Raw genomic sequence first — 19,929 nt, forward strand, 5'->3', positions numbered from 1 at the left:
AGATGATAATAAATAGTAATAAATAAACTAGTGATAGTGTTCAGCTTTATCTTTCATTTTCCAGAGAAAATTAGTGAGAAGAGAACATAAGTACGACTGTCGCACACTAATAATATATTTGTGCATAGTAATGAGCCATAGAATGGAAAACCATCATAGCTCAGCCCACAGACACTGTTTTTTGATATTCTGTAGATGCAGAAATTCTAGAAGTTTAGAGATTATAAGTAGATTTTTTATCAAAAAACTTAGAGTCAGAACTGTTTACAGTGGTGGTGATAGGAACCAGACGTCCACCTCTAAAAGCTCCTCACAGAAAGTTACTACATGAAATGGTTATGAATTCACTGCCTGATGACTGAGACACTGTTTTATGATAGTTTAGAGAACTTCAACTCCATTCATGGTGGAGGGATACATGCAGGGCACTGTGAGGCAAAATAGTCCCCAGAGAAAACTTATTATTTCAGATTTTCCACTATTTTCCATCATCAACATTCCATATAAACTCAGAAGACTCGTGTAGGTTCACTGGTGGTTCTGGATAGTAAATAAAATGTCTATATTTGTGTTGTAGTCATGGTGACACCTGGTTCCTATCACCACCACTGTAAAGACACCTGACCCATTTCACACCAAACCACTCTGAATGGCAGCAGCTTAGTTATGTTGAGAAATTGGTGGATGTAGCCACATTTCAAACATTTGTCAGTCTTTATGTGCTGTTGTGTTTTTCCGGATCAGGAACCACAGCACAGCGTTGCCGTGGTGCCCAGTCTTCCTCTCTCTGATCAGAGCATGTTCCTCCTCTTCCTCACTCTGACTAACACTGAATCACTCACACTGTTCTCAGCACATGTCAGGTTAATTCACTGGAAATCTGATGCTGAATGGCAGATTCTTTCTGCTTTATTGATCTCTCTTCTTTTACCCGTCCCTCTCTCTCCTCCCTCCCTGCACTCGTTTCACGTTTCCTCACTGATGGAATTGCGCTCGTTTCTTCCCGCGGCTCTGCTGATTTGGCTCTGTGTGATTTAGTCCACGGGGAATGTGTGGGTTACCCATGAGGAGATGGAGAGCCTGGCAGCCACGCCGCCCACGGTTAGTCACATGATCACCTGGCACGGTGCCAGCTTCACCTAGATCCTCTCCAGATCCACTCTCCTAAAATTTGGTGTTTGTTTGTGTTTGTGTGTGGGGCCTGGCTGATATATCATATGGGTTAAAGCAGCACTGTATAGGTTTTTCCTTTTTTTTTTGTTAAAATCGAAGTTATAGTATATAACACACTTAATATTAGACATTTTTATTTTGTTATATTATACATTAATATATTTGTTACACTACATTATATTGATAAAGATATGACAATAGTAGATAATTCACTCATGGAAATCTATTTGAAATCTTTTTCAATCATCAGATTTGATGGGGTCCAAAGCACAACTCACACCACATTGCATGCAGTTACAGTTTCCACCAGAGAGGTCTCCAGATTCCCAAATCTTACATAGTGCAACTTTAAGATTACACAAATGTTTTGCCATCAGTAAACATGCCATCAATAAAACACTGATATTTGTGTATTTTGGTCATTCTACAGAAACGTCCACTTTTCTATCTGTCCATAGGAGTCACTGGTGTTACTGATCCTCATTGGTGTTCCACATAATAAAGGAACACCAGAGACATTTTTATGAAAAATGCATTTTACAGAATGGCTGCTACAGAACATCAAACCACATGTTGTCAATCATGGAATATCCACCAAAATATGGAATTTAATCCATTTGAGTTCTATTTTTTCACAATGACCTCAGAATAAAGTCGGTCACACCAGTGACTTCAGCTAAAAGCTTCATATGAAATCATGAGCTAAATGAGAAAATCTCTGATAACTGAAAGACACAGTGGACTCACCATGAGCTTTTCTTCATAGATCCTCAGAACACAGGTAAAAGGAAGTCGAGTGATGTCATCAGTGTGACTTTTATTTCAAAATAAGAGATTTTTTGTTATGCAGTAACACCAGTGACACGACTCCTGGGGACTTTCATTATATTTTATAATATTTATTTGGCTTTTATTTTCTTTGTCATTAAATCATATATTCCATAGTCATGTATAGATTATTGTCGTTAAAATTGCAGAAAAACATGTTTTTTTTACCTCAAAATATATCCTCAGTCTTCACACATGACTGTGAGGACGAGCTCTTCTGTGGTGTTTGAATTCTATATGATTGATTTAAAAACCAATATTGCTAAATTGAGGCTCAAGAAGGTGTAATTGTTAAAATAACTTATTGTTTTATTTTAAAATATAAATAAATTCTAACCCTAACATGCTTTTTAAGTGTAATATATCTATAAACACTAGGGACACAATAATGGACGTTTCTGTAGAATGACTCATTTGTAAATTTCTCATTAAGTATTATAATTTTTGCTAAATTTAATGGTTTCATAATCAAATGCTTCATGTTTCTGTTGTAAACAGCTTTAATACTGTAATATAGGCTGAACTGAACCTAAACACATACGATATGAAACAAAAAAAAACAGAGTTGAAGAAAGAGTTGATTTTTAGACCCCAACAACAAAATCTGAGAATTTTTCTACGCACCACGCACTACATTACATTACTTGTTGTTCAAGACAGAAATTCTGCTGTTTATTTGACTTTTTGTAACTGAGAACTGAATTATTTGAGAAAAAGCCCTAAAACTGTTGAAGTCTGCCCAGAAACTACAGTGAGAAAATTAGACAAATTGGATAAACCGGCTACAGGAATGATGATTAATGTGTAACTGCAGAAAACTGAGTGAAGTCTAAAATTATATTGGTTATCAGAATTTGTAGCTCCTTAAATCTGTCAACATTTCCATATCAGTGAGGCCCTAATGTCCGTCCGTATGTATTTATATATGTATGTATTTTTATTTATTAAGTTTCATATATATAGTACTGTGCAAAAGTCTTTGTTCATCTGATAAACACATTTAAACACTTTTTGTCTGCCTGAGACAAACAGTGCTGCACAGTACTGTGTATATGTGTGTGTGTATGTAGACTGTATGTGTGCTTTTGTTTTTGTAGTGTTTGTATAAATGCATGACTGTTTTAGTAAATACTCACTTCAGCCTCGTTCACATTACAGGCCTCGTTGCTCAAATCCAATTTTTTGCTCAGGTCCGATTTCTCTGACACGATGGTTCACACTCGTTTGGGTGATTCAGATCTGTCATTAATGTGACGAACCGGCGTTCTGAAATGACCCTCATGAGCTCATCCTACTCAGTAACGTCACGTGAATGAATCACGTTCATCATCAGCACAAACTAACGAGCAGAACGAGCTTCGCTGAGAAGATCATTAACTCTGATCAGCTCTCAGCTTCATTATTAGAGCGAGACGAAGGAGAAAAAGGTGAGATGAGCTGCTTTTCCACCGTTTACAGGCTTTAACTTCTGTTCGGCGCTGCTGCCATGGTAACGCTGAATGACGACGCAGCGCAGTGGAAAAAAAGCACATGAATTCCGATCTGAGCGTCACATTAAGGTCACATGGCCACGAATCGGATACGTATCCGATCTAGGACCACATATGAAAGTGACTCAGGTCGGATTTGAAAAGATCAGATTTGCGTCCACACAGCTCTGAAAACATCAGATCTGAGTCACATCAGGGCAAAAAATCAGATTTGTGCCACTTCAGCCTGGTAATGTGAACGTAGCCTTACGTAGTCGTATGGAAAAGTTTTGGCGCCCCGGTCAGTTCCCTTGCTGTTGTTGATTTACTGAGTATAAATAAGTGAACGCATCCTTTACAGAGACACTCTTGTGCACATTTCAGTGCACATTTTCTCATTAATTTTGTTAAATTCATCAAATAAACAGTAATTGTGCACTAAAATGTACGAAAGTCTGTCCTCTAGAGGATGTGTTCACTTATTTACACTCAGAAAAACAACATGAAATTTGACCGGGGTGCCAAAACTTCTGCACACGACTGTAACTCACTTGTATAAACACTTGTCTGCTGTTAACACTGCTTTACTGCCTCACTAACCACACTCTCTGACTCTCCCTCACGCTAACGCTAACCGTGCTAACACCAGGAGGATGACGAGGGCAGCTGGGCCCAGGTTTGAGTCTCTCTCTCTCTCTCTCTCTCTCTCTCTCTCTCTCTCTCTCTCATCTGAACTCAAAATACTGCTTATCAGTGATGATATATGGGTTACTTTGTTTGTATTTTTATATGATCAATATGTTTTTTTTTTCAATATAGTAGTAGTTTCCAAAGCATCAGTATATCGCTGCTGGCGTGACAACCTCACATCTCCAAAATGGGAACTAAACAGGATAAGGAGTAAACTTTTATTAACTTTGATTTAGGGCTGGGCGATAAAACGATAACGATAAGTATCGTGATATAACTTTTCCTCGATAGAGCGATAAGAAAGGTTCGATAAATGTTCGATATAATACACCATTCTCACACTTCCACGTTTTAGTGAAAGCCCTGGTGGCGTTTTCTACAGCAAGGAAAGCGACACTAATCTGCTGTCGCCAGGAGAGGGCGCACTTCCGAGTTTTTCGACTTGATTAGAGAGGGAGGGGGCCACGAGTAAAAAAAAGGGTCACCAAATATACTTTAGCAACGGCTGAAACGCGGAGTTATACATTCCCTGTTTGAGCGGAGCGACCGGCGATCTGTTCTCCTGTGACCGAGTGATGAGATAAGTGACGTAACTGTACTGTCCTACAGCGAACTCACCTCTTTCCGTGCATCCTAACAACTTCAGCGGTGTTAAATCACGTCTGCAGCGCCGTGTTACAGCGCCAAACCGTCATATTTTAGTATTAGTGCATTCTCGAGCAACGAAAGTGAAAGAAAGAAGTGGGTTAATGTTCAAAAGTAAACTGAGGAAGCTGTGAGGCGTTGGAGAGCGGGAGAGCGCTGTCTCTCCAGGCTAGCTGTTTTTAGCTGCTGGCTAATTGAAGCAGCGCTCCGGCACAACACGTGACATTGATGATACTGTAGATCAAACAAGACACAAAATCACTGCTTTCAGTTTAAACATGCCTAAAAGGAGGACTCTATGACTGGTGTGAGAGATTCACACTGCAGATAATGCTCTTACACAGCGAGCGTCAGATATACTGCGGTTCACCCCTTAAACTACTGCGATAGCATAGAGAAACCCAGTCGTCTAGCTGGTGTCTGAATACTGTGATCTGCTCTGACATGGATGTGGTGGGAGTGACCGCAGTGACCTACCGAACCGAGCTGACGTTGTTGAGAAACTAAAGAGTTTAGCTCTGTTGTTGGCCACTTGTTTAGCGTTTGTAGCGGGGTAGCCGAGCGCTCGACACCAGACAGCTAAAATAATCTGTTTTCTTTCTTAAATCATGATTATTACAAAAATTGCAGCTGTGCTTTTCCAGCTGATAAAAACAGCTCAGAAACTTTCTCCCACTGTCCCAAGACAGATTAGTGAAATGTTCCACTGTTTGCCGAGTGTTTGTTATGATCGGACCATAAGTGATAGTTTAAAACCACAGTTAACCACCCAGGAGCAAAATCAGCCTTCAAACATGAAAGAAATCATGATTTGACATTTATCGTGATATGTATCAATATCGAACGATATGAATTATGTTTATCGTGATAATGTTTTTGGCCATATCGCCCAGCTCTACTTTGATTGGAAAAATATTTGATTCCTATCGGGGAAAAAAAGTTCCAACAGTGACGATATGCTGGCGTTGTGTTGCGTCAGTCTGAAGATGGTGATTCAGCTACATTAAATTTGGAATGTATGAATCAGTATGCAGTATACTATAAAATATGGTTTAATATTTTAATATTTTGGCCAAAATAAAACTCTCAGGCTTTTTTTCCTAAATTTAAAAATATCAACTACTGTGTAAATATGTGCATTGTAGTTTTAAAGGGCCCTTATCATAGAAAACTGATTATTTAGAAATAAACAGTGTCCAAAACTTTTTGCCAGTTAAGTTTTCACCATGCCAGTGTTTGCATGTCTTACCTCTTGCGTGGCTGTGAACTGCTCTGAAGCACAGAGTGACTTTTTTTCCCCAACGCGAACGCAGCATAAGGGATGAGGGGAGGTTGAAAATGGTCAAGTATAAATGAATTGTTACTGTTTTTTAATTCATACACCCAGACAAAGACTCCGTTTACACCGGGTCACTTCATGCGTCTTGAGTATCAGGATTATATCTGGAGGCCAAACCACATAAAAATGCGAGTGTAAATGCAGCCAGGATGCATTTAAACAGATACAGATCTGATCAATCAGACCACTTCAGGAGGTGAACTGAGACGCATTTGAGCCACGTTATAACAGCGTAAACACAAACGTCTCTCCAAGACGCATTCAACAACCAAAACTCCTCCCAGTACAACCAAAACCCCTCCCAGTACACCCGAAACTCTTCCCAGTACCCCCAAAGCTCCTCCCAGTACAACGGTATCTCTTCCCAGTACAACCGAAACCCCTCCCAGTACAACCAAAGCTCCTCCCTGTACAGCCGAAGCTCCTCCCAGTACAACCAGAACCCCTGACAGTACAACCAAAGCTCCACCCAGCACAACCGAAACTCCTCCCAGTACAACTGAAACTCCTCCCAATGCAGCGCGTCACTGGACACATGATCCACGTCTGTGAGGGAGATGATCATGGGGGGGCTCATGATTGGAGACGAAACTAGATGCTTAATACCAACGTGGACAGACACGACTACAAAACACTGCAGACGAAGAGGCTGAACGGATAAACAGTTGGTAATTAGTTGCCGCGTAACGAGCGGATTTGCATATTCCGTCCCACACAGCAATCAGATTCCAGTCTGATTAAGAGATGCATTTCACTAGCAAGTGGCTAAAATCTTAACTTACCAGCAGATACTAGACACCTGAAGTGACCGGTGTAAACAGGGATTTACTGTATAAGTGGAAAAGTGTAGGATATGGGCCCTTTAAAGCTGATCTGAATCTGCCAAAATAACAATCACATTGTTTTGAAATGTGAAATTAAATTATGCGTTGAATTATTGCCTGAAGAATCATAATAGAATTGTAGCATGATCAGAAATGAACGCCCTCTGTATTATTAGCGCTGATCATGGTTCAGAGGAGTCGATCATCAGATTTTAATTTAATTTCCTGTTTTAGCTGTATTTGGTATTTACTCAGTGATTGGGAATCTTCTCTTTTCATTTTGCAAATCACAGCTAAAAATAATCTTTGCAAATCTGATGCAAATCTGTTGGTGCCGGCAGTGTTTTGGAAGTGCAGAGGTTGTAGAATCGCTTTGCGGTCAGCTGCCGGAAGCTTCCAGACGTGTAGAGCAGCTGCACACTCTACTCTACACACTAAGTACATTAGCTTGCACTCTTAAAATCCTAGAGTGTTTTTCTGCTGCACATTCAGAAATAAGACCTGAACCAAATGGGAACTTGTTCATTTTCCAGCTGCTTCAGACATGGAACCACCATGAGACCTGCAATTAATGATTTAATTGTCTTTTGTCATTTTATGTCATTGTAAAGTGTCTAATTTGGCTAATTAGCTACGTTGCTTGCTAGTTAGCTTAACTGATTGGCTGAGAAACGATATACTGCTCTGTTCTGCGCTCACAAAAATATCTGCATTTGGTACAAACCTCTCCCAGTACAATCGAAACCTCTCCCAGTACAGCCGAAACTCCTCCCAGTACAATCGAAACCTCTCCCAGTACAGCCGAAACTCCTCCCAGTACAACCGAAACCTCTCCCAGTACAGCCGAAACTCCTCCCAGTACAGCCGAAACCTCTCCCAGTACAGCCGAAACTCCTCCCAGTACAGCCGAAACTCCTCCCAATACAGCCGAAACCTCTCCCAGTACAGCCGAAACTCCTCCCAGTACAGCCGAAACAACTACTTTTTTTAGTTTTCTAAAAGGCCTGTTTTGTTTTTGTTTGGGGTCTGAAGTAGCTTCTTTAGTGTTAGCCTTGGCGCTATGAGGCTAATGTAGCTAATAAGTGATGGAAGCTTTTATCCCACCAATCAGCATCAGGCCTAAATCATCACATACTCTCCTCTCAGCATGTGGAGTTGATCAGTAACTCTAATAGACTTGATCATTCTGACTCACTGTTATATGTAAACATGGACATTAGCTTCCATTACTTGTTAGCCACATTTGCCTCGTAGCTCCAGCGCTAAAACTAAATATGAAAGCTTCAGACAGTAAACGTGTTTCGCCTGATCGACTGATTTGAGGTAAAGGGAAATCGATAAATGATGGGTAAATGATTTTTTTGCAGAACTGTCGCTTTAATGCTGCGAGTCTGTCGCGGTGCTGACTGAGCGTGTGTGTTTGATTGTGTAGACTCTGGCGTACGGAGATATGAACCACGAGTGGATCGGTAATGACTGGCTGCCCAGTCTGGGGCTGCCTCAGTACCGCAGCTACTTCATGGAGTCTCTGGTGGACGCCCGCATGCTGGACCACCTGACCAAGAAGGACCTCCGTGGCCAGTTGAAGATGGTGGACAGCTTCCACAGGTAGGATTTGATAGAGGATACAAAGTCATTTATGGTAATGACTGAGTAATTTATAGTAGATACTGAATAATTTGTGTTTGTTACGGAATAATTTGTAGTACATACTGAGTAATTCATAATAGATACTGAGTAATTCATACTGGACAAAATAATTCATAGGGGATACTGAGTATTTCATAGTAGACACTGAAAAAAATCATAGTGGACACTGAGCAATTCATAGTAGACACAGTAATTTATAGTGGATACTGAGTAATTCATGCTGGTTATAATAATTCATTGTAGACACAGTAATTCATAGTGGATACTGAGTAATTCTTAGTAGATACTGAGCAATTCATAGTGGATATTGGGTAATTCATAGTGGATACTGAGTAATTCATAGTGGATACTGAATAATTCATAGTGGATATTGGGTAATTCATAGTAGATGCTGAGTAATTCATAGTAGATACTGAGTAATTCATAGTGGATACTGAGTAATTCATAGTGGATACTGAGTAATTCATAGTAGATACTGAGTAATTCATAGTGGATATTGAGTAATTCGTAGTGGATGCTGAGTAATTCATAGTGGATACTGAGTAATTCATAGTGGATACTGAGTAATTCATAGTGGATATTGAGTAATTCATAGTGGATACTGAGTAATTCATAGTAGATACTGAGTAATTCATAGTGGATACTGAGTAATTCATAGTGGATACTGAGTAATTCATAGTGGATACTGAGTAATTCATAGTGGATATTGGGTAATTCATAGTGGATGCTGAGTAATTCGTAGTGGATGCTGAGTAATTCGTAGTGGATGCTGAGTAATTCGTAGTGGATGCTGAGTAATTCATAGTGGATATTGAGTAATTCATAGTGGATACTGAATAATTCATAGTGGATGCTGAGTAATTCATAGTGGATATTAGGTAATTCATAGTGGATATTAGGTAATTCATAGTGGATGCTGAGTAATTCATAGTGGATGCTGAGTAATTCATAGTGGATGCTGAGTAATTCATAGTGGATATTAGGTAATTCATAGTGGATATTAGGTAATTCATAGTGGATGCTGAGTAATTCATAGTGGATACTGAGTAATTCGTAGTGGATGCTGAGTAATTCATAGTGGATATTGAGTAATTCATAGTGGATACTGAATAATTCATAGTGGATGCTGAGTAATTCATAGTGGATACTGAATAATTCATAGTGGATACTGAGTAATTCGTAGTGGATACTGAATAATTCATAGTGGATACTGAGTAATTCGTAGTGGATACTGAATAATTCATAGTGGATACTGAATAATTCATAGTGGATGCTGAGTAATTCATAGTGGATACTGAATAATTCATAGTGGATACTGAGTAATTCGTAGTGGATACTGAATAATTCATAGTAGATGCTGAATAATTCATAGTGGATACTGAGTAATTCATAGTGGATACTGAATAATTCATAGTGGATGCTGAGTAATTCATAGTGGATGCTGAGTAATGTATAGTAGATACTCAGTAAATTATAGTGGATACTGAATAATTCATAGTACATACTGAGTGAGTAATAGACATCGTGTGATTCATAGTAGATACTGAGTAATAGTATATACTCAGTATTTCATAGGAGATAATAATAATTCGGAATAACTCATAGTAGATACTGAGTAATTCGTAGTAGATGCTGAGTAATTCGTAGTAGATGCTGTGTATCGCAGTAGAATAATAAGTTAATTTTAAACACTGAATATTAAGTATGGAGTAAAAAGGTTTTAAAAAACAGTGAAACCTCCATGAAAATAGGACAATATCAAAAAGCTCATCACTGTCTCCAACAGAAACAGTTTCCAGTGCGGTGTGATGTGTCTGAGGCGGCTGAACTACGACAGGAAGGAGCTGGAGAGAAGACGAGAGGAGTCCCAGGTGGAGGTCCAAGGTCGGTCCAACACACACCAGTCTGCGAGTTACCACACAAAAGCTGGAACATGGAATAGATAAAATAGACAAAAACAGTAATCAGTAAAATTATACCTGCTTATTTTGTACATAAGGTTATAGCATGAATATTGATTGTTTAACCACATATCCACCTATTCGGTCTACAGCAGTTTAGCCCCGCCCACTCACACTGAATTTATAAGGAGTATTTCAGCCCGGCCTGCTTTCTGAATGAGGTGCAATACAGAGCAGCAAATCAGATTAGACGTATTTACATACACTGATCAGGCATAACATTATGAAAAGCAGCAGCATTCAGTTTTAAAAGCGCTCTTGTCTCCTCGGCGCAGCTCTGCGTCCCTCAGAGGCGCATTAGGGAAAACGGTGACTTGACAATATATTTATGCGTATATATAGTATATATTTCTAATATGTAGAAGATACACCAATCAGGCATAACATTATGAGCACCTCCTTGTTTCTACGCTCATTGTCCATTTTATCAGCTCCACTTACTATATAGGTGCACTTTGTAGTTCTACAGTTACAGACTGTAGTCCATCTGTTTCTCTGATACTTTGTTAGCCCCCTTTTACCCTGTTCTTCAGTGGTCAGGACCCCCATGGACCCTCACAGAGCAGGTACTATTTGGTTGGTGGATCATTCTCAGCACTGCAGTAACACTGACGTGGTGGTGGTGTGTTAGTGTGTGTTGTGCTGGTCTGAGTGGATCAGACACAGCAGTGCTGCTGGAGTTTTTAAACACTGTGTCCACTCACTGTCCACTCTATTAGACACTCCTACCTTGTCAGTCCACCTTGTAGATGTAAAGTCAGAGACGATAGCTCATCTGCTGCTGCACAGTTGTGTTGGTCATCCTCTAGTCCTTCATCAGTGGTCACAGGACGCTGTCGGCTGGATATTTTTGGTTGGTGGACTATTCTCAGTCCAGCAGTGACACTGAGGTGGTTAAAAACTCCAGCAGCACTGCTGTCTGATCCACTCAGACCAGCACAACACACACTAACACACCACCACCACGTCAGTGTTACTGTAGTGCTGAGAATGACCCACCACCCAAATAGTACCTGCTCTGTGAGGGTCCATGGGGGTCCTGACCACTGAAGAACAGGGTAAAAGGGGGCTAACAAAGTATCAGAGAAACAGATGGACTACAGTCTGTAACTGTAGAACTACAAAGTGCACCTATATAGTAAGTGGAGCTGATAAAATGGACAATGAGCGTGTAGAAATTAATTATGACTGTTTGTGTGGTACATAAAACACATTAAAGTACAAAATAAAGTACAAGAAAATTGTAGGATGAGCTCCTTAAAGAACACTGACCAACTGCAAGTTTCATTTGAAGAGAGCATAATTAGTCCTGTTTAACTGGATGTAGAGTAGTGCATCATGTTAAACACTGAATAAAAAGCGTAGTATTGTAATGGTCATTTAAATGTTTTATTCATTCATTTATTTTAATTATTCTTTTACTCAAACATCCATCTCAGAGTTGCCAACCAGGTTTAGTTGAATTTGTATGAAGACAAAGGTGATCATTGAAGATTATTGTTGTTGCTGCTGTCGAAAGAAAACCTTGTATCTCCATTTTTGACGTTTTTTCAGTTTTTGACATAATTTGAAAATACCTTTTGCTCTTTACGTTGTTTGTAAATTTCATGATGAATGGACTAAAAGAAACGGCCCAAAATGACTTGGAAAAACGTCTGGTTCCATTGACTTACATTAAAAGTAAAGTAGGTTTTTTCCTTCTCCTGTAAAGTTACCGTTTTGGAGATACGAGGTTTTGTTGAGACAACAGCGATATTTTACTTTAAAAATATGTATTTTTTAAGGAAGAGTTTTCTTAAACAGAAAACTATCTAAACAAACTCTATTTTTTAATCAAAGCCATGATCAACAAATTAGTAGATGAAGCAAAAACAGTTACATGCAGCCCAGTTAAGCACTAAACTCTGACTGGACGTTGTTTTAGCAGATGTTCTGGTGTGGAGTAACGAGCGGGTGATAAAGTGGGTGCAGCTGATCGGGCTGAAGGAGTACGCTAATAACCTGCTGGAGAGCGGCGTGCACGGAGCGCTGATGGCTCTGGACGAGACGTTCGACCACAACACCCTCGCTCTGCTGCTGCAGATTCCCACGCAGAGCACACAGGTAACCTCTGAAAACACATACCGTACAGGAGGGGTCACTTAAAGGGGAATTCCACCAGTTTTTCTATATTTATGCATAATTCAGTGGTTGAGATGTAAACGGAGTCATTTAGAGTGGTTTGGTGTGACATGGTTCATTGTAGAGACTCTTACAGTGGTGGTGATCCTGTTAGAAATAAAGGTACATTTTTCATTTATCAAGGTACAAACAGTGTAAATGTTCCCTCAAAGCTCCAACAGTGGTTTTAAGGTCTGATTGTGAGCCTTAAATAAGTTTTTCCAGGTGAAAAGTTCGTATTTTTACCTTTTCATAACCGAATGTTTTAAAACAGAACAGTAAAATAAAAGCCTGGAGGCGAGACGGGGTGTGTGGAGTCAGTACAGCTTAGAACATATCATTTCAGTGGATTATGGTTCAGTTATGTTCCCTGACTAAAGGTACTGAGAGGGGAACTGCACCCAGTGACAGTTGTCAGAGTGTAGGAACCAGGGGTCGCAATGACTACAACACAAATATTACATAAATACATTTGATTTACTATCCAACACCACCAGTGAACCTACACGTGTATGAGTTTTATATGGACTGAAGATGGTCTGCAATAAAACAGTGTCTCAGCCATCAGGCAGTGAATTCATAACCATTTCATGTAGGAACTTTCTGTGAGGGAGCTTTTAGAGGTGGACGTCTGGTTCCTATCACCACCACTGTGAACAGTTCTGACTCGGTAAGTTTCTCTAGAACGGAGCGTTTCACACCAAACCGCTCTGAACCGCTCTGATTACATCTCAGCCGTTGATTAGTGGAGAAATTTTGAAAAACTGGTGGAATTCACCTTCAAGCATTAGAACACGAAAGGGCTAAAATTGTGTGATGTTTACGGTGACAAAAAATCTTGAGTCGTCTTTTGCTTTTGTTACAGCAGTTCAGCAAAATAAATAAAAAGTAAAGCAAAGCATCCCTGAGTATTGTATCAAATATTGGCAACATCTTCAGTTTTGCATTACAGACTACTGGGTAAAAAAAAAGCCTCTACAATGTTCATTTGATCCACGCAGTCATTCTGTCAGACTGTAACAGCACTATTACTGTATTACTGTAGGTAGAAATACCGTATTTATCTTGTTTATGGTGTTTCAAAGTCTACAGTTTATAAGATATTGTATATAAAATAATGAAAATATTGTCTAAAAGTGATGCCAGAATGTTAATCCATGTTGTGCTTCGGTGTTTCTTCTTTGGTGTCGTTTAATTTTTCTGCTTTATTCCTGTCTGTCCTGCTCCCACAGGCGAGGGCAGTTCTGGAGAGAGAATACAACAACCTGCTGGCCAATGGAACAGAGAGAAAACTAGAAGAGGTCAGCTCTCTCTCTCTCTCTCTCTGTGTCTCTCTCTCTCTGTGTCTCTGTCTCTCTCTCTCTCTCTCTCTCTCTCTCTCTCTCTCGTCTCTCTCTCTCTCTCTCTCCCTCCCTCGCTCCTTCTCTCTCTCCCTCCCTCCCTCCCTCTCTCTCTCTCCCTCCCTCCCTCGCTCCTTCTCTCTCTCCCTCCCTCCCTCCCTCCCTCCTCCTCCCTCCCCTCTCTCTCTCTCTCTCTCTCTCTCTCTCTCTCTCCTCTCCCTCTCTCTCTCTCTCTCTCTCTCTCTCCCTCCTCCCTCCTCCCTCTCCTCCCTCCTCCCTCTCCCTCTCTCCTCCCTCCCTCTCTCTCTCTCTCTCTGTCTCTCTCTCTCTCTGTCTCTCGCTCTCTCTCTCTGTCTCTCTCTCTCTCTGTCTCTCGCTCTCTCTCTCTGTATCTCTGTCTCTTGCTCTGTAGCTTTCTCTGTCTCTACCTCTCTTTCTAACCTGTCTGTCTGTTGCTCTCTCCCTTTGTCTCTGCCTCGCTCTCTCACTTGCTGTGTCGCTCATTCTCGCACTTGCTCTCTGTCTTGCTCTTTCTGTCTCTCTATTTTTCTCTCGCACATTCTGTGTCTGCGCACTCTTTCTGTCTCTCTCTCTTTCTCTGTCTCTCTCTCTTTCTCTCTGTCTTGCCCTCTCTGTCTCTGTCTCTGTCTTGCCCTCTCTGTCTCTGTCTCTGTCTTGCACTCTCTCTTTCTGCACTCTCTGTCTTGCGTTCTCTCTTTCACTGTCTCTCTGTTTCGCTCTCTTTTTCTGTCTGGCTCTCTCTCTCGCGTTCTCTTTCACTGTCTCTCTGTCTGCTCTTGCTCTCTCACGCGTTCTCTCTTTCTCTGTCTTTCTCTCGCTCACTCTCTGTCTCTCTCTCTCTCTTTCTCTCTGTCTCTCTCTCTCTCTCTCTCTCTTTTTCCTGAAGTCTCCTCTCTTTCTCCTCCAGGACGATGATAAGAATTTCAGGCGCGCCCCGTCCTGGAGGAAGAAGTTTCGGCCCAAAGACGTGAGGGGTCTCGGCGTGGGCTCGGCCGACACGCTGCCCGCCAACTTCAGAGTGACCAACTCTTCCTCTCCGGCCCTGCAGCCAAAGAAACACCAGCTGGACGGTATGTACAGACATGAGGAGAGGTAAAGGATAAACTCCTGCACTTCTCTTGCTGATCTCTGTCTGCTGCATCTGTGCTGGACTTTAATTTAGATTTTTTACCCTATACATTAGATGTGGGCGATATGAAAAAAATGTATCATGAAGCTTCTAGCAGTTTTTAAGTTTTACATGACGTGTCACAATATATTTTTGACGTTGATAAATTGACAAAACATTGCCATATTTAAAAAATCTGATCAAAGCTATGAATATAGTGATTTATATTCAATATTTCACACACATTTGATATTCATGATATGGTAAGCAAAGCTTATAGTGGCGTGCTTTGATGTAATTTATCAAAATAATGACAATAAATAAGAATAAATAATAGATATTAATAAAGATTGTCGTATTGCCCAGATTTACTATACATAGAAAGGAACAGAAAACTTGTTAACAAAAGACTTACTTATAACAGAAGCCAGTGGAGAGTATCTGACCGGTAAAACTGTTGTTTTGAGTTTTATCATTTTTAATCAACATACTACACATGCAGCAGATTAAGATGAGGCCTTTATTTAAACCTGGAGTCCAGTGACCCGGCGTTCTCCAGTCCAACAAATCCTGGATTGTCTTGGTGTTTTATACCTGTACAGGGCTGCAACTGTTAGTTGACAATGACAATATGGTCAAATGATCCACTCAGTCACTCTGACGGACTGTAATACACTACAGGAAGTGTAGGGGGCGATATGGCTTCTACTGTTTCATTTAAAAAGCTCTATAATGTTCATATGATCCACACAGTCACTCTGACAGACTGTAATACACCACAGGAAGTGTAGGGGGCGATATGGCTTCTACTGTTTCATTTAAAAAGCTCTATAATGTTCATATGATCCACACAGTCACTCTGACAGACTGTATTACACTACAGGAAGTGTAGGGGGCGATATGGCTTCTACTGTTTCATTTAAAAAGCTCTATAATGTTCATATGATCCACACAGTCACTCTGACAGACTGTAATACACTACAGGAAGTGTAGGGGGCGATATGGCTTCTACTGTTTCATTTAAAAAGCGCTCTATTACACTTTTTGGAGCTAAATAGAACCTCTTATAGTTTCCTCTTTGAGTGTTCATGGTTCTATAGTGTAGATCAGGGGAGTAGAGATGGGATTATAGATGCCCGACACCACAGGATAATCTGGGAAGATCATCGTTTAAGATCGCCCTGATATCAGGAGACCTTTTGCGATTGTCCAGAGAAACAAATCAGCCTCAGAATGGGCCGATTATCCTGCAGCGTTTGCCAGGCGTTGGTTGCAGCCCTGTTCTTGTGTGCGATTCACAGCGATGATGTTGAACAGGTTTGTTTTCCTCGTGTTTCTCTTCACAGAAAACAGTCGTACTGCTGTCGAATGTCTCTGCATGTGTTTGCAATATATCTGTGTTTTTGTTTTCTGTGACGAGGAGCCGCAGATGAGTGAGGTTCTCTGTGTGTTTGTGTGTTCTAACCCGTCTGGCTGCGCTAACGGCTGCTTTTGCATGTGCTGGCTGCTGTAGGGGGTGTGAGTGGAGTGCAGAGGCTGGACTCGGCTACGGTCAGGACCTACTCCTGCTAACCCAGCGCCACGGTGAGTCTCACTGACAGCACGGCTAACGCTGACGTCTACTGGGAGATCCTCTTTCAAACTAGGCCGCCACGTCCCCGAGCAGCAGAGGCCTCGTTTGAGTTTTTCTGTATGATCTGCTTTAATATTATCAGCATCATAGCACGGTTACATCTTCACTCACTGCCTCTTAGTGACCGTCGATGAGGGTCCTGGACCCGGTCGTATCGGCCGAGACGCCGCGCTGTTCCGAAAGTCGCTGTTTGCCGTTTCTTTTGACAGAAATACAGTTTTTCTCTTGTGAAATTAGATGTCGGTCTAACTAGCCAACCTTAATTTGCCGCTGCAGACCCTTTTATGTACAGCGAAAGACATGCGTATGTTGAAAAATGGACGGTTAGTCTGGCTGCTGATGAATTACTGCTGCATTGTTTTGTATGTAGATTAGTTTTATTCGCCACCTTTTGTTTATTAATTAGATTTATATCTCCTAAAGTACAGTAATGTTCATTGATTATTTTTTGTATCGACTAATATCTCCTATTCTAATGTATAGGAGTGTTGAGGTTGTTTATTGACTTAATATCTCTTACTGTATAGGAGTGTTTATTGAGGTTATTTATGGACTAATATCTCCTATTCTAGTATATAGGATCGTTTATTGAGGTGGTTTATGGACTAATATCTCCTAGTGTACAAGAGCCTTTATTGATGTTGTTTATGGACTAATATCTCCTATTCTAGTGCATAGGAGCCTTTATTGAGGTCGTTTATGGACTAATCTCCTGTTTTAGTGTATAGGAGTGTATATTGAGTTGTTCATGGACTGATATCTCCTGTTCTAGCATATAGGAGCATTTATTGAAGTCGTCTATGGACTAATATCTCCTATTCCAGTGTATAGGAGCGTTTATCAAGGTCATTTATGGACTAATATCTTCCGTTCTAGCATACAGGAACATTTATTGACTTACTTTATGGACTAATATCTCCTCTAGTAGTGTGTTGTAGTGTTTATTGAGGTCGTTTATGACTAATATCTTCCGTTCTAGCATATAGGAGCGTTTATTTACTTTGTTTATGGAGTAATATCTCCTATTCTAGTGTATATGAGTGTTTATTGAGGTTGTTGACTGATATCTCCCGCTCTAGCATATAGGAGTGTTTATTGACTTTGTTTATGGACTAATATCTCCTCTAGTAGTGAATGTGAGTGTTCATTGGGGTTGTTAATGGACTAATATCTCCTGTTCGGGTGTTTTGGGGGGTTTGTTTTGCTCCTTTAAGCTTCTGTAGGAGTTTGTTTATGGATCAGATTGTGTGATCATCACTAACTGTACTACAGTAACACTAAATGCAAACGTTTAATGCTGATAAACGTGCTTCAGCATTCACAGCGCTAATGTAAAGTGTCTCTCCTCTTGCTTTTCTCTGTTCATTTCCCACCTTCATTTTCCTCTGTGCCATCTATTTTCTGTCTTTCCATCCATTTGCTTCCTCTCTCTCTCTCTCTCTCTCTCTCTCTCTCTCTCTCTCTCTCTCTCTCTCTCTCCTCCCCTCTTCTTAGTTTATGCTCATTATCTCTATAGGTAATGCCGCTGAAGGCGAGGCGCCCCCTTCAGGCCGGGAGCTGAACGGACAGCAAGGACTCTGAGACGGGCGGATTTGCGGATAGAGGACATATTTTAGATTTATTGATTATTCTATTTATGTAAACCAATGGGACATTTCATTTATTTAGTTCTGTTTATGTATATCATTTGTTTCTCCCTCCTTTTCATCTTTTCTCGTGTCCTTATCATGTTTTAACTCTCTATCAGGTGTAACTGAATGTATTATTACGAGTCTGAGGTTTGTACATTTATATCTACGGACATTATCTAATCTTTTTATAATAATCCTCATCTTGTAATTGTTCATATCTACGTCGGGTCATTTCTTTTCGATCGTAAAACCTGAGCTTGAGTGTGATTTTAACTTAATTTGTCACCAGGCACCCTTTTTTGGTTCTTAATAAGCATTTCTGTGATTGATGGCTGCGGCTTGTGTTATTTGAATATCAGGTTTGGTGCAGATTTTAGAGGACTGTATAACGTTCTGATGGATGGATCCTTTCCCCCCCCCTTTTCTTTCTCTCCTCTGATACCAAAACGAGAACTCTTCTATAAGCCATAAGCGTAGCGACGACGAGGGCTACTTTCGGATGCATCTTCTCAGCAAAAAAAAGAAAACGCGGAGGCTGGCGTTCCTTCGAAATGCTGAAACTTTCCATTCCTTTTCTCCTGCGACGCGTGGAAAAGAACGTGTGTGTGTGTTTCTTCTCCGCTGGACCAACCCCACTGTGGCCTAAGCTCAAACTGCAGCGTCCGAAAGTGGCGCGATTTTTACCCGTAAAACTAAAAACCCTTCGACTAATCGAGCCTTATATCTCCTCCTCTCCTTCCTCCCTTTGGTTTTTATTTATTCTACACATTTCCGTGTGCGATTTCAGCCTCTTTGTTTTGAATAGAAATGCCATTTTTATGTCTTCAGTCATTTCAAAGGCTGGACTGTATTGTGACTTGGAGAAATTGTGACAGAATCCTCCAAACGTGAAAGAAAACCCACTTTTTTCCTTTTTTTTCCCCATTTATTCTTTTTTTGGTGATTTGTAGTCTGTTATGCACCCATCATGTCCTGGTTTTCTCTCTCTCTGCGTTGTTTTCTGTCTCTCCGTTAAAAATCTCCTGATCTTGTAACAGAAGTTCTGTACAGTCTGAGTACTTATGAGCTATTTTTTATCACAGTATTATTTATTGCTTCCTTTCAATAAAAAAATACTGAAACTTATTTTCCACTGCCAATAAAAAGACTAAGTCTTTGTGCTAAAAACATCGTTCTGTGTGTGATTTTTTTGTGTTTGTGCTCATTTCTGTCATTAAAGGGCCCATATAGAGGAAAACTGAGTTTCTCCCCTTTTGAAATGAAATAATTTGATGCAGTATGTAAACACCGTTAAAGTTTGAAAGTACTATTCGCTCCCGAGTCCATATATGGATACCGAGCTGCACAAACAGCCAGGTTTAAATTAGCTGTTTTTGTGATGTCACAAAAAAACAACTAATTTGCATATATATACTCATATTTTTATATGTGTAAAGCCCCGCCCACTCACTGAAGTT

At 40.4% G+C, this 19,929-nt stretch overlaps 1 protein-coding gene across 19 annotated transcripts in view; it reads left to right on the forward strand.

Moving 5' to 3' along the window:
* The window catches only part of ppfia1 (PTPRF interacting protein alpha 1), a 115,660-nt gene extending 96,021 nt beyond the window's left edge, over positions 1–19,639 (forward strand). For 6 of the 19 annotated variants that reach the window (XM_036585034.1, XM_036585041.1, XM_036585036.1 and 3 more), the window contains 8 exons: positions 1,039–1,101; positions 4,120–4,146; positions 8,401–8,576; positions 10,405–10,502; positions 12,504–12,682; positions 13,972–14,040; positions 15,008–15,170; positions 18,358–19,639. In XM_036585034.1, coding sequence (XP_036440927.1) covers positions 1,039–1,101; positions 4,120–4,146; positions 8,401–8,576; positions 10,405–10,502; positions 12,504–12,682; positions 13,972–14,040; positions 15,008–15,170; positions 18,358–18,422 — 840 coding nt within the window. In that variant the 3' untranslated portion in view covers positions 18,423–19,639. Of the gene's footprint in view, positions 1–1,038; positions 1,102–4,119; positions 4,147–8,400; positions 8,577–10,404; positions 10,503–12,503; positions 12,683–13,971; positions 14,041–15,007; positions 15,171–16,721; positions 18,316–18,335 lie in introns of those variants that run through there. The other 13 variants (XM_036585040.1, XM_036585044.1, XM_036585035.1 and 10 more) reach the window with 9 other exon arrangements.
* Positions 19,640–19,929: the final 290 nt, after the last annotated feature.

Source organism: Colossoma macropomum, unplaced genomic scaffold, assembly GCF_904425465.1.
Source record: "Colossoma macropomum unplaced genomic scaffold, Colossoma_macropomum, whole genome shotgun sequence".
Classification (NCBI taxonomy): Eukaryota; Metazoa; Chordata; class Actinopteri; order Characiformes; family Serrasalmidae; genus Colossoma; species Colossoma macropomum.